Consider the following 13,468-nt stretch of genomic DNA (forward strand, 5'->3'; position numbering starts at 1 on the left):
GACTCTGGCGAGTCCGGAGGCATGCCGGCTGCAATACGGGCTTCACGCCTAGCCCGGATCTCCTCGAGCAGTTGGAGGCACCGGGTGACATCAACATAGGATAGGTGGTCACCCTCTGTCGGGCCATGGCTGTCATGGGCGACGAGCGGAGAGGGATGGAAGTGGATGTGGCTCGGGCTGGCGACGTAGAGAGGGAGAGAAGTGGATGCGGCTAGGGTGGAGTGAATTGCAAAAAACCACCACAATTGTGCAAAAGTCATCAAACACCCACCAAAATGCATGTTTTCTGGTGGTTTTTTTCTGAAGCATTGAAAACTTCGACCCAATTGTGGTGGTTTTTTGCAATTCACTCGGCTAGGGTGGGGGTCTCTTTCCGGCTTAAATCGTCGGACTTTGGCCCTCAGACGATGGATGGGAGCGGCACCACGCGGCGTTCACACCCTCTGGAGGAGACGCCCGTCGGACCGTTGGGTTTTCCAGTGATTTCGTGTGGACCCCAACGTCAGTTCCATGTTGTGGCCGCGCCTGGGCCGCTCCATATTCGCTTTAGATTTGGGATGGGTATGAGGGGTGCCGGATAGCCCGGGCGTTTGAGTCTGATTTGAAAAGCCCGGGTGGGTTGGATTTTTTTACCGGTCAGAACGGACGGTTTTAGTGGTATATAAGGATGATAATTTTATCAATGGACATGGATACTCATGGGTACACGACCCGCATGGATAGGGTATGGACACATTTTTGTACCCATGGGCAGTGCCCAAACCCTATCCTACTAGTCGTGGGCAAGGCATGAGTATGATTTTGTGCTCATAGGTATGGCCAAACCCTAGCCGATTATCTTACGGGTCACAAGTGTAATAAACACTAAGCTACATAGTCTTTGTATGTAATAAGCTTCATTTCTCACCCTATCCTCCTCTCAACAACCAATTCCCCAATCATAAAAACCTCTCGGTAGCTGTTGTTTCCACCACAGAATGGACTAGCAATTACGCCACCATCTATTGACGTTGTGTTAGCTTAGGGTATAGGCATGGGCATGGATATTACCTGATGGGTGCGGTATGTGTATGATTTTACGTACATAAGAGATGCGGGTATGGATATGAGATTGTTGTACCCGCATCATACCCAACTCATTGCCATCAACTGGTATATATAAAAAAAAGGGAAAAGGAAACTTGGAACACACTATGTAGTACAACGCAAGATCGCAGATGGCACCGAGTACCGACACACGTCGGATGTCCAACAAATGGCAATGGGAATCTCAAAAAAAATAATAAAAAAAATGGCGTTGGCGCCGTGGTGAATCTCCGAAGGGAAACGGTGAGAACCGATGCCGAGCGAGTGGAGTGGACAAGCCCATGAGTTATTGAGTGCGACGGCGCCGCTGAATTTGGCAGCGTTCGCTGCCCGTAAAAGGAAAAGGTACGCCCCCTAGCTCTAGGCCAACGGCGGCCGTAGAAGAGAGCAAATGAAATGGCCTGCCCCTGCCCGCCTATCCACCGGACCAGATCGGCTGCCGCGGCGGCGACGAGACGACGGCGACACGCGCGCTCACATGGATTCCTGCCTAGGCAGGGGCCCTCCCATTCTCAACTCGGAGATGAAAATGGAGAATATATCGGGCCGCAGCTGTCTTCTCCTACCTAGTTCGTCCGTTTCACCAATAGTGCCGTCTAGCTGTTCGATGTTATTCCTCCCTGGCCCGGCTTTTCCGCTTTCCAGCCCACGGATGGGATGCCCGCGAGGTACGTTCATCCTGCGAGCTTGTCATTGTCGATCACCATCACAGCACACTCTGGTTTCTCAGCTGCTGAGGCAGGCATGCATCAACTTTTCGCCGGTGCCAATACGTGCACCGTTCGTCTGCACTGGCATGTTACACCATGCCATCGTCCGAGTGTTTCCACAAAGAAAAGAAGGGGAAACGGAAGAAGATTGTTATGCTTGGGTCGGTTCCCATATTCCGTAAGATTTCAGCTAGTGCGCTGCTGGTTCAGAATTCAGATTAACAGCAAATGGCCGCGGAAAGAAACACAAGAAATTCCCACGGAATCTCGTGCTGCATATCATGTTGCCTACTTTTCATTTTTTTTGCAAATAGCCTCACATTGCAACATGGTATGAAGTTGTAGCATATCATGTCGAAACCTTTTTCTTTTTAGAGAGAGAAGCCATACCAGAAACTCAAGAGATAAAATTCCGTCCCCCTTTGCTTTCGAATATGTCAGGTAATGGAGCTGTGCACACACGCACAGCACAGTTTCTTCCGTGTTAAGAAAAGCACACGATATGTTTATTATTTCATACATATATCATCATCATATTCTGTCTGGTCCCTTTTGCCAATCCAGTGCACCCAGACAAACAATTTGCTGCAACAAGAAATGAAGCTTGTAATGGCAGCTTTCTGTCTGTAGATTAAACTCATGGAATGCTGACAATGTGTGGCGGCAAAAGAGAACATAGAGTGGCTGCAGCCATGGACAGAATAAAATCCCCTTTTTTTTTGAAACTTTGTTACACGTACTCACGTGAAAGCTTGATTTAAAGTTAAAAGTATTATATTTGTAGCTTTTGATCTCATATTCTATTTTTACTTCATATGCAAGTACATTTGTCAAACAATGACTTATGTTCCAGATTATTCAAGATTCGCCATAGGACAAGTTCTGCATCAAAGTGTAAACACTGATTCACTAGTACGAATTTATAGAAAATAATAAAACCACAAAATTAAGTAGTAAAAGACAGTACAGAACGGGTTGCTAAAGAATTTCAGGCGAGATCGTGGCGATTGCAACCCACTGGAGGCTTTGGAGTATTTAGATGGCATTATTCTTTACTGGGAAATTGGTGGCCTCAGATGTCTCTTTATTTTTGCATTATTCCTTGTTGCAATTTGGTCGCTGACTTCTGTTAATTAGTACTTGATGTGGACTCGATTCAAACAGTAATTCATTGTTCTTTACCTTGTTTAATTCAGTGGGAGGTGATCAGTTAGGGGACCGTACCTAACGACATTCGCTGCTCGTGGGAATGTAATTCAGAATTCAGAAATATCCCCTGCGAGAAATATTCCATGTAAGAAATACACTGTGCTGCAGCATGAGTATGTAGTGTGTTGTTATTTATTTCAGACACACATAAACAGATAAATATCATATGTAGTACTGTGCAAGAAGTGTTGCGAAAAATCATGGGTTCTAGACAGTCGTAGGGATGAAATAATTTACATCCTCCTGTTTACTTTGGCATCAGAAGCTTTACTTGAAACCAGCACGGCTCTGAATCTTATCAAGATGTGTCATATGTGAAACGGTGATGTTTACTAAGAAAGCTATCATGTCATAAAAAAACCATATGTACATCTACTAGGTTTGTAGTCACACCGGATGTTCCACACAACTGAAAAAACAAATTGTTTCCTGTTCCTAGTAGCCGACAAAATGTGTAAACTTTTGGGTAAAGACAACTGTCGACATTTCACTTGTGCAGCCTAGTTTTCAGAATATATTCTTTCAACAGAACTTTGTGGATGCTTCACGTTTTCGAAGGATGAGTGTATGAAATTAGAAGAAATATGTGCTAAATAAGGAATATGCAGTATCCAAGGCCTATGACACAGCACAATCATGGAAAGATTAGGTAGTTCATAACCATGTATCTATAATAGAACTTCACAGCCCTTCCGCCGCTCCTATTCTCCTGGGCAAGGTAGGGACAAAATTCACATTTAGCCCACATATTTTAGCCTGAGCTGTCCCCCCATATAGTTAACCTTAGTGGATAGGAAAATGCAGAGCTAGTGCATATGATTCCTTCTGTATGTAGTGCACTGACACAAGAAGCAAAATTAGGTGAAAATCCTCTGCATTATTCTGCTATCACAAACCCTTGGCGGTTAGTTTAGATTTGACTTAGGGCTTTGTTTAATCCCTTATAAATTTTGATCGTCGAGAGGGGATCAAAGCCTACCACTATTCTGAATTCTGAAAGCTACCCTGCGCCATTTGTAAAAGTGGCATCCCTTTCTTGCTAGCAGAACCCGACAATAGCAGAGTTTGTTATGAAAAGCTGACCTCAAAGGGGGGGAAATGATGCTGCCGAGGAATATTCCAGGCATTCGGTAGTGTAAATGTGATGCGATTTTATAACGGAGATGTAATTACCACGGAGGAAAAGCAGCAAAAGTTCAAAAATTCTTCGACACGGATTCTTGTAGTTCCTCTCAATGCACAATTTTACAGGTACCTGTTACTGTCAGTTATATCAGTGACCTGTACTACATGCTTGTGTTGAGCTGTTCTTTTTGCTGTACTGCAGAATCAATACCTTCATGGACAATACCTTCACTGTCCATACCTCAAAAATATTTCTGGAATCTTCCTTGCTGCAGTCTGCAGAATTCTACACTGTATCTGCCAAGCAAATGAGGCAGTACCACTTGCCATATCTGAACCTCTTGAGCTTCAGTTCCGCGTCTAATTGCGCCTTAATTTTTAACTGAAAATAATGATAATTCATGTGCCACCGTGCATTTACAATAGTAGGAAAAAGCCCGCTGCAAAAAAAGCTGCTGTGTGTTTCATTTTTGTGCTAAATTTAGTATTTTCTCCAGAAGCCTCTTTATGCTTATCGCCTGTCATTATGATCTCTAGAGTTTCAGTTCCATGCTGAATGGCGCCTGAAATTCTAGTGAAAATACTTTATTTTCAGAGTTTCGGTCCAGTGCTGAACTGCGTTTTGAATTCTACTCTGCATACTTTATTTCTTGAGTTTCAGTCCAGTGTCAAACTGCGCTTTAAACTGAAAATACTGCATTTACTCTGTGACTGTTTTTTCTTCCGGTACAGTGTCAAATCGCACCTTAGATTCTACTAAAAAGGCTGACTTTTTAGTTTCAGTTCCTTGTACTGGAAATACTGATATATTTTTAACTCAGCTTTAAACACTAGTGAAAATACCAATAGTTGTCTGATAAAAAAAAGAAGAAAATACCAATAGTTTCCGTGTCGCCGTGCAATAATAATAGTACCAATAGTTGCGTTGGTGCTTTTGATCGCAGTTTATAATGATAATGCAAGAAACGACTAGCCTGTCGTGCAAGAATAGGTGCCAAATGTTTAGCCTTTTTCCTCCTTTTTAGCACTGAGAGTGCGAGACATTAATCGCCTTTAGTTTACGTGTATTTTCTTGGGGGAAAGAAAAGAAAGAAGTGTTTTATGCTTATTCCTTGTTATTTGCACTGATGTTATACATATATAATCTCTGGAGTTGTGATGCCAAACCAGTGGACATTACAACGCCTTGTCAAGATAAAAAAAATTGGTTAGGAATTGGCAAAAAGGGTCCTAAGTAATGTTTCTATATATACCTGGGTTCCCTCTCCACTGCCAAGAAAAGGACGCATATATTCTGCTGTAACCTTGGCCAGAGGGATTACTATTACGTACGCCCCATGTTTGTATTTTGGAGCGGTAGAAAAACTGCAACAGGAAGTTAGGGCTCCTTTGATTCAAAGGATTTCCATAGGAACTTTGGAGGATTAGAATCATTATGAATTTTTTTCTATGTTGGTTGTTTGATTCATAGGATTGAATAAACTTTTTTCATACTTCCCAAGATTTCTAGCATCCACTCCAACCTCTTTGAAAAAAATCGTTTGTTTTTCGTATGATGCAATCAAACAGCTTAAAATCCTGTAGGACTAAGATGAACATGACATTCCAATCCACAGTCCCGCGTTTTTAGAATCTGCGAATGGAAGAACGATTTCATTTGGGTGGCTGTGGAGCCGAGCGCCCTGCGTTGTGCGGTGCGGTGGCGCTGAGCGAGAGGAAAGAGGAGCGCGTGGAGCTGACCCGCTCGTGCGTCGTGTGGCGGGCGAAGGAATTGGAAGGCGAGGGCAAGCGGGCGTTGGATTGCCGTCCACGCGTCGGCCATCCGGGGCGGGGCTCTCTATAAATACCTCTGCATGCCTCCTTCAGTTAGCATCCGGGCAAGAACTAGCGCGCGCTCTCGCTCTCTCTTTTCTCTCCCTCTCCCTCTCACCACCAGCAGACCAGCTCCGTGCGTGCGTGCGTACGTACGTGACCACCATGAGCTCCTCCGGTACGTACTGTACGTACTTGTCTTGCTGTGCTTCTTCCACGGCGACTCGTTTTTCAGTAAGATGGACCGACCGACCGACCGATCTTGTTGATGGTTTGCAGGCGCCCGCGGTGTCCGTCGAGAGTACGGCCGGACCTATGTGGTGAGGCCCAAGGGGAGGCACCTGGCCACCATTGTGTGGCTCCACGGCATAGGCGACAACGGAAACAGGTTCCTTCCTATACTTACCGGATACATACATACATACTCCATGTTGCACTGCACTTGTCTGTTTTGTTTGTTTTTGTCTTGGTTTTGAATTGATTTTCTTCCGAGAGGCACGAGTGACATGTGATCTTCCAAGCTCAGCTGCAAATCAACCACTAGCTCCTGTCCTCAGTAGGAACATATGCTAGCTAGATACTAGAGATACAAGCACAGGCTTGAGCCACTTCTTGTCTGAATGCATGCGACCTGCTGTACTAGCTAGTTAGACACACGACACCAGGGAAGTGTGAAGGCACGTATGCATGGCATAGGGTCGACCCATTTTGTCATATGCCACAACCGGAACCACTACACACTGATTATTCCTTCCTCACTTGTCACTTGTCTCTTATTCCCCACCGCTTTTCTTTTCTGATGGAGTACTTGTACACACGCGTCATTCAGTCAGTCGAATATATGCAAGTGCATGTTTTGCAAGAGGAACGTGAACTAAAACTGTATATATATCTACACAAGTTGATGACTAGCTGCAATACTTTTTATCTCATTCATTTTTAATTAATTAATTTATGGAGACCTAATTTGTTCCTTTTCCACGGCTTCGTCTTGTGCAGTTGGTCCCAGGTCCTGGGCAATCTCCCGTTGGATAATGTAAGTTGAACACCCATCTACAATCCTATTCCTAATTCCTCCTCTTCCCCTGAGCATATCAATAGTATATGTATAGCTAATTCTTGTTATCTGAACCCTCAAGCTCAGTTATCCTCTTCAGAATAACTAGTACTGTTTGTAAGTTTAACAGCCTCGTGCATCTCCGTGCAGGTCAAATGGATTTGCCCTACTGCGCCAACGCGGCCCGTAGCGGCCTTCGGTGGATTCCCATGTACTGCATGTAAGCCTCTCAGCCTAATTAATTACATATGGGGTATGGCTTGGCTGCAGCTTTGCTTTTCCCCCAGTTTCTATAGGCTGTTTCTGGGACAGAAATGACCATCTTTGCATTGCATTGCATACTGAAATGAAACAGGGTTCGATGTGGAGGAGACTTCTGTTGACGGCCCCGACGACGTCCAAGGGCTGGACGCATCCGCCGCACACATAGCAAACCTGCTATCGTCCGAGCCCTCTGATGGTATCTCATTTTTCTTTTTCTATTACATGTACCACATTTATTTATTTAGCAAATATAGTAAGAATTACCGATGCTAATAGCGCGCAATCTCCAGTGAGGCTTGGGATAGGCGGTTTCAGCATGGGAGCTGCCACTGCGCTCCACTCTGCCGCATGTTATGGTCATGGAAGGTTCTCAAATGGGGTCGCTTACCCTATCACCCTCAGCGCCATCATTGGGTTGAGCGGCTGGCTTCCCTGCTCCAGGTCTGAGACTCTGATATTTTGGACCAAAACAGTCATGTTATTGATATATTGGTATCCGTTAAGCTCATATTCGAATATTGTTTAGGACCCTGAGGACCAAGATTGAGAGCTCACAGACTGCTTTCAGGAGGGCTGCTGCCTTGCCGATAATGCTTGGCCATGGAAGAGGTAGCATTGCTATTCTTTCGCAGTTCATGTGCTGAATTAATCTCTTCTGAATTGTGAAATTTACTACCACTAAAAATGGTTAATTTCCTTCTTTGTGTTCCTGCAGGGGACGAGGTAGTCACGTATAGGAACGGTGAGAGGTCGGCCGAGTTTCTGCGGAACTCGGGCTTTTCTTACCTTAATTTCAAAGCCTACAACGGGTACTACAGATGGACATGCACAATTTTTCCACATGCTCTCGTATTTATTTTTCTGAAACTTAGTAGTACTGACATCATGTCATTTGTGCAGACTGGGCCATCACACCATCCCTGAGGAAATGGACGATGTCTCCAAGTGGCTCAGGGCAAGGCTCGGGCTTGATCGCTCTTGCGGCTAAGTGGAGAAGCTTGTGCCTTGGTGGCTGACACATGACATGAGAGAAAAGTATTGACACTATAGAGGAGGAGAAGGTTGATATATATATAGGTTAATCATATGAAGAGATCACGACCGGCATGTGTTGATATATAAGTCCTCACTACTGAATTTCATGTTACACTTATATGATTGTACTAGTAAGAGTTGTACCCCAGTTATATTGTTTGTTTTGATTGACCACACCAGTAATTTATGACGATAGCTTTTAATATATGCTTGTGTTCTACTTCTATATCAGTCCAGTGTAGACTTTCAAGTCACGTCATATCATCATCAAAACACACCAGAGAGATTCATAAAATTCTCAGGGAAAAGATTTGGAAGATAATAACCATATATGTACTAATTACGGATTCATCAAATTCTTTGGGAAAATATTTGTGGCTATTTGGAAGATAATAAACTACACTGAGCAAATCTCAAACTAGGCGAGCTGTATGTATCAGCATCACTATACTCAAGTGGAGTATGGTTTTAAGTTGATCATCAGCTTCATCAAGATCAAATTCCACCGAGTTTGTTGATCTGGCTACCATGGTGGAGAAGATCACAAGTGTCAGTTTTTGAAGGGCCCTGCTCTAGTAGGGAGTTTGCGTCATTGCTCAGCGATGCATCGGCCTGCTGCGCCAACCCCTGATGTGCTTGGGGATCAATATTGTGCTCAAAGTCTGTATGGAAGATGATGTCCTCGAGGCCGCCGTCACTGCACAAAGGAACACATGATCAGAATGCTAACACATCCTATTTACCGTAAACTGTCACTTGCGTGTTGTTCCAATGAAATAAACAAAACCGTGGAGCAGGTGTAAACACATCACAAAGAAGACTATCACGACAAACTGTTCTTCTTTTAAGAAAGGGGACGTTCATAAAAGTTTGTCGCGGCAAAGTCTGATAAATTGGATCATAATTTGGCATCAATTGGGATTTTTGTTGGTAACAATAGCCCATCTTCATTGCTCCTCCTCTTCATATTATTGCCATAACTTACCAATTCGATTTTTTTTTCTTTTGAAATTTCACTCGGCTCGGCATAGCAGTAGCGCAGGAGTAGATGGCATTTGACAAGGATGTTGAAAATAGAACTCACCCTAGGGCTTGAGTTGGTGGACCAAGATCAGCATCCATGTGACTCAATTCGCTGGGGATGTGGATATCGTCCATGATGCTTGTTTCTGTCGACTGAGAAGCCATGTCGTGGTTGATGATTGCGGACGATCCATTCGAACGGGCAAGTGTTTCACCGGAGCCGCCAGATGTTCCTTGAGGACCGTCACTATGTGCTTGTTGAGCCGCTGGCAATTGATGATGCAAGAACACGACTGAGCATAAATGTATAAATGCTATAAATAAAATAAATGAAAGTAGAAGAGAATAGATGTGTGGCGATCGATGCACTCACCGCCTTTCACTCCGAAGGTGTTGGCGCACCCTGTGCACTGGCACTTGTCGCTGCACCCGACGCTGTGCTTCGATTCGAGACAGCCGCAAATCGAGCATGAGATCGAGCACCGGCAGCACATGAAGTCATGCAAGGCAAAACAAATAAATGCAGAGGAGACGTGAGTATGCACGTACCTTGAAGCACTCGCAGTAGAGCTTCTTGCATTCAGAATTGCGGCAGTTGCATCCCTTGACGTGCACCCCTGCTGCTTGCTGCTGCTGTTGCAGCCCAGGCCCATCGCCGGCGATGATCTTGGGCTTGAAGGCGTCGGGCTTCTTCTTCATGATGCACTCTGCGCGCTCATCCACCTCGTCGGAGTTGTCCTCTGTGTTGCGGCAGCCCTGGCAGGAGCACCCCTCGTCGCAGAACACCCAGGCCTCGAAGCAATGGCAGTAGCTGCATGCATGTGAATGCGGTTTCGGTGAGGAGGACCGTAAGAGCACGTCAGCGGCGTCGCCAGTGGCTTACTTACCGCTGGAGGCACTGGGTCTTCTCGCAGGTGCAGTGCGGCAAATCGTCCATGGCGGCCAAGGAAGAAGGGTCAGAGGGGAGAAGACGAGGTAGGAGGCAGATCTGTTCGAGTCTGATGCACGGAGTCTCCGAGGAACAAAGATGTCCTATACAATACAACTGCAGACACAGAGTCCATGCAATTCTAGTCTCTTACGACGTGCTGGACTGGATATCAGGACTCTGGCTTCCTCTGCAGGTGGTGGGTCCTGTTATGTTATGTTATGGCGAGAGCTACAAATCAACCGGCTGATCCACGCAGGGGATCAACCGCCTCGCCAGCCGCATGATTAAATCATTAATAACCGTCTGATCTAACCCCTCATCTCACTCTATCATATCCCCTGCCTCGCCACTCGCGTGACAATAGGAAGAGCCGGTGGCTAGCTTCACAACGCTAAAATAGTTTCTCCATTGCCTGCTTCACATCACCGAATGGCAGGCTCCTCGTAGCACGGGCACCAATTGTACTTAGCATCGAACCCTCGGCTTCACAGCTTGTTAGCTCGCAGCTCCGCAACCCCCCTGGGATCGCAGCACGCGTCGCCGTCGTGGACCTTGCAGCAGCGCTGGTGTTACAAAGTAGCATCACCAGACGCCCACTACATAGTAGTATCCAATCGCAGCACTAGTGTTCCAATGCAGCTTCGGCGGTCGAGTCGAGGGAGATGCCCTGTCGGGTCCGGTGCACACGCAGCAGCCTTTGCAGTAGCGGTGTTGTTGCAAAGCAGCAGTATCAGACGCCCCGCTACAGCAGCCTTCACCGGCAGCATCGATGGTGTTGCAACTAGCATGACAGTGGCGGACGCCGGAGTTGAGGGAGATGCCCTGGACGTGCGCACGCGCAACAGCAATTGCAGCAGCGGTGGTGTTGCAAAGACGCCCCGCCACAACAGTCCCACGTGGTAGCGCCAAGGGTGTTGCAACACAGCACAACGGTGGGTGCCGCCAGATATTGAGGGAGATGAGCTCGCATCTCGACGAGCTCACATGCAGCAGCAGCACGATGCCACAACCTCCTTGCCGCAGCGGAGGAGCAATGGCATTTCGGTGCGGCGCGAACCACCCCATTTGCTCAGTAATGCATGATCGTGGTCGTGGCACCTCCATATGGTCCTTGTATATTATCTGCATTTCACAAAAATAAAAAAGGAAAAACAGGGGGTTATGAGCTTGTTGCGAGCAGAGAATGAACTTGAAAAAAGAGGACCATTATGTGTCGGAGAGAAAATGCTAGAGAAAAAATGAACATACCAGAAACATTGGTAGGCAACGACCAATCGAGAAGCTGGGAACCCCAAGCCTCCTTCTTTGTGTCGGTACTTCTTCACCTCTCAATGCAGCAGCCAAGATGCACTCATCTCACGCAAAATCGTCGAGTTCAGAGATGTCCTTCAGGCTAGCAAGGTACTCAAGGGCACCATGTTGCCGGTGCGAAGCACTAGCACAAGCGTGATGCATAAAAGAACCCAAGACCTCTCGATGGTCACAATTTCGTGGTTCCTCACCTTCTCAAGTACAAATATATCTTTCTCTTTATGACTGAAAAAGCAGAAAGACACATGTCATTCAGAAATGAAACATTGCAACAAAGAAAACCAAAAACCCAAAAAGATGCGATGAGTGGGGGTATTTTTTTTATACCTAAACAAACCCTGCTTAGGGTCAATCTTCATGACTACCCGGTCTAGCAGCTCATCTGGTACATAAAAGGGGGAAATATTCATCAAAGAAACAAAGTTGCAATCATTTAAGATTCCCCTCTTGTCGTCATTCAGATGTTTCTCAGCAACCTGACGCAAGCGAGAAGCTGAAAAACGTGTTGTGAAGGACCCATCAGTAGGTTCTTCAATCTCATCATCCATTCTTGAGGCTCTGCAACAAATAGAGAAGAAATCTTGTTATACTGCCTTATGAAATCTATGCAACAACACCATTTAGAAAATCTTTGGATAAAACACAACACTCCCATTGCATTGGTCACTACGTGATGAAACAGCATCTACTGAGATAAAAACCAACTTATCTAAGCACTGGCGCACTATTGATCAAACAAAAAAAACACAAGAACCCACACTCCCTGGATATAAGCAACTGCAAAAGATCATATAATCCATTAAACACTGATGAAAAAAGCCCTATCACATTACCTTGCCCCATGCATGTAAATCACAAGCCCAAAATGCAAGGTTCAGTCTGTAAGCTCACCTGGTACAGAGAATGAGGCGATATTCATCATAGATCTGAAGCTGACTTGTTTATGACTACCCTCTTTTCATCATTCAGATGTTTCCGCGCAAACAGACACAACCAAGGCAAAAACACGTGTTGAGAAAGATCCATCAGTAGGTTCCTCATCATCCATTGTTGAGTCTCTGCAAAAACAAAAAGAACAACAACGACAACATATTATATCGCTTTGTTACAAACCTATGCAACAACAGCAGCGGAACAAAACACACTATGCATAAAAATATGGAATGATTTGAAATGAAGCACCACTGCCCACATTGCAATAGGAATGAAAAAAAAAGAAGCAATCATCACAGATAAAAACCTCAAAACAATGAGTATGCATATCAGTATGTGCTGCGAAAAACACTAGTATTACCGAAAAAACTGAAGCCCATCACTGTAAAAAAAAATGCAGGGTTGCTGTGCTTAGTATACTAACTAGAATGAGCATGCATCTCATTCTAGGTTCAGCATAAAAAAACAGTGAAGAAGAAGCAGAAAACTAAAAAAATGCAAAATGTGCCATCAGCTGAACTACTATACATATACAGTGAAGTACATTCAGAAACTAAACAAATGCAAGAGCCATATAGCTGCTGTACTATTATACAAATTCAGTGAGAGAAGCAGCAGAACTAAAAACACTACTGAACCTGTATGTGTGTTGCACTGAAGATGAAATGTCTTAACTATTATACAACAAATTTGAAAATGCCTGAAAATTCTATGCAGTAATTTGCTAGGTCAAATAATGTAGGCTATGATGTTGCTGCACTGAATCAAAAAGGACCGACCCCATTCTAACAAAATAAACCCTAGCATTTTCCATGATAAAAATTCGCTAGCGAAATCAGTATCAAAATACATGTGCTAAACAGATAACAACTTCTGTACTGAACCCGCACGTCTGAACACCATCTACTCTACAGCAAAAGAACACACCGCCGCCCAACTCCAACACCCCCCTCCTCTTCCCCAACCGCCCTC

General features: G+C 45.0%; 2 protein-coding genes across 3 annotated transcripts in view; one reads left to right on the top strand and one right to left on the bottom strand.

Annotated features, from left to right (window-relative positions):
- Nucleotides 1-1,406: 1,406 nt before the first annotated feature.
- LOC119276251 (acyl-protein thioesterase 1-like) lies at nucleotides 1,407-8,503 on the top strand. Its single transcript, XM_037557279.1, has 10 exons — nucleotides 1,407-1,754; nucleotides 2,993-6,120; nucleotides 6,222-6,330; nucleotides 6,942-6,978; nucleotides 7,150-7,219; nucleotides 7,355-7,459; nucleotides 7,554-7,704; nucleotides 7,790-7,872; nucleotides 7,979-8,072; nucleotides 8,164-8,503. Exons 2-10 carry the CDS (start codon nucleotides 6,108-6,110, stop codon nucleotides 8,249-8,251), a joined length of 750 nt encoding a protein of 249 aa, XP_037413176.1. The 5' UTR covers nucleotides 1,407-1,754; nucleotides 2,993-6,107; the 3' UTR covers nucleotides 8,252-8,503.
- Nucleotides 8,504-8,608: 105 nt separating this feature from the next.
- Nucleotides 8,609-13,468, bottom strand: part of LOC119276253 (protein tesmin/TSO1-like CXC 2) — a 5,302-nt gene continuing 442 nt past the window's right edge. Inside the window, exons 2-10 of one of the 2 annotated variants that reach the window (XM_037557282.1) lie at nucleotides 12,455-12,621; nucleotides 12,040-12,121; nucleotides 11,891-11,945; nucleotides 11,501-11,788; nucleotides 10,209-11,374; nucleotides 9,871-10,132; nucleotides 9,695-9,761; nucleotides 9,383-9,587; nucleotides 8,609-8,995 (exon numbers count right to left, since the gene is read on the bottom strand). In XM_037557282.1, the coding sequence (XP_037413179.1) occupies nucleotides 8,794-8,995; nucleotides 9,383-9,587; nucleotides 9,695-9,761; nucleotides 9,871-10,132; nucleotides 10,209-10,258 (786 nt within the window). In that variant the 5' untranslated portion in view covers nucleotides 10,259-11,374; nucleotides 11,501-11,788; nucleotides 11,891-11,945; nucleotides 12,040-12,121; nucleotides 12,455-12,621 and the 3' untranslated portion in view covers nucleotides 8,609-8,793. Of the gene's footprint in view, nucleotides 8,996-9,382; nucleotides 9,588-9,694; nucleotides 9,762-9,870; nucleotides 10,133-10,208; nucleotides 11,375-11,500; nucleotides 11,789-11,890; nucleotides 12,122-12,454; nucleotides 12,622-13,468 lie in introns of both variants that reach the window. The other variant, XM_037557281.1, reaches the window with a different exon arrangement.

Source organism: Triticum dicoccoides, chromosome 3B, assembly GCF_002162155.2.
Source record: "Triticum dicoccoides isolate Atlit2015 ecotype Zavitan chromosome 3B, WEW_v2.0, whole genome shotgun sequence".
Taxonomy (NCBI): Eukaryota; Viridiplantae; Streptophyta; class Magnoliopsida; order Poales; family Poaceae; genus Triticum; species Triticum dicoccoides.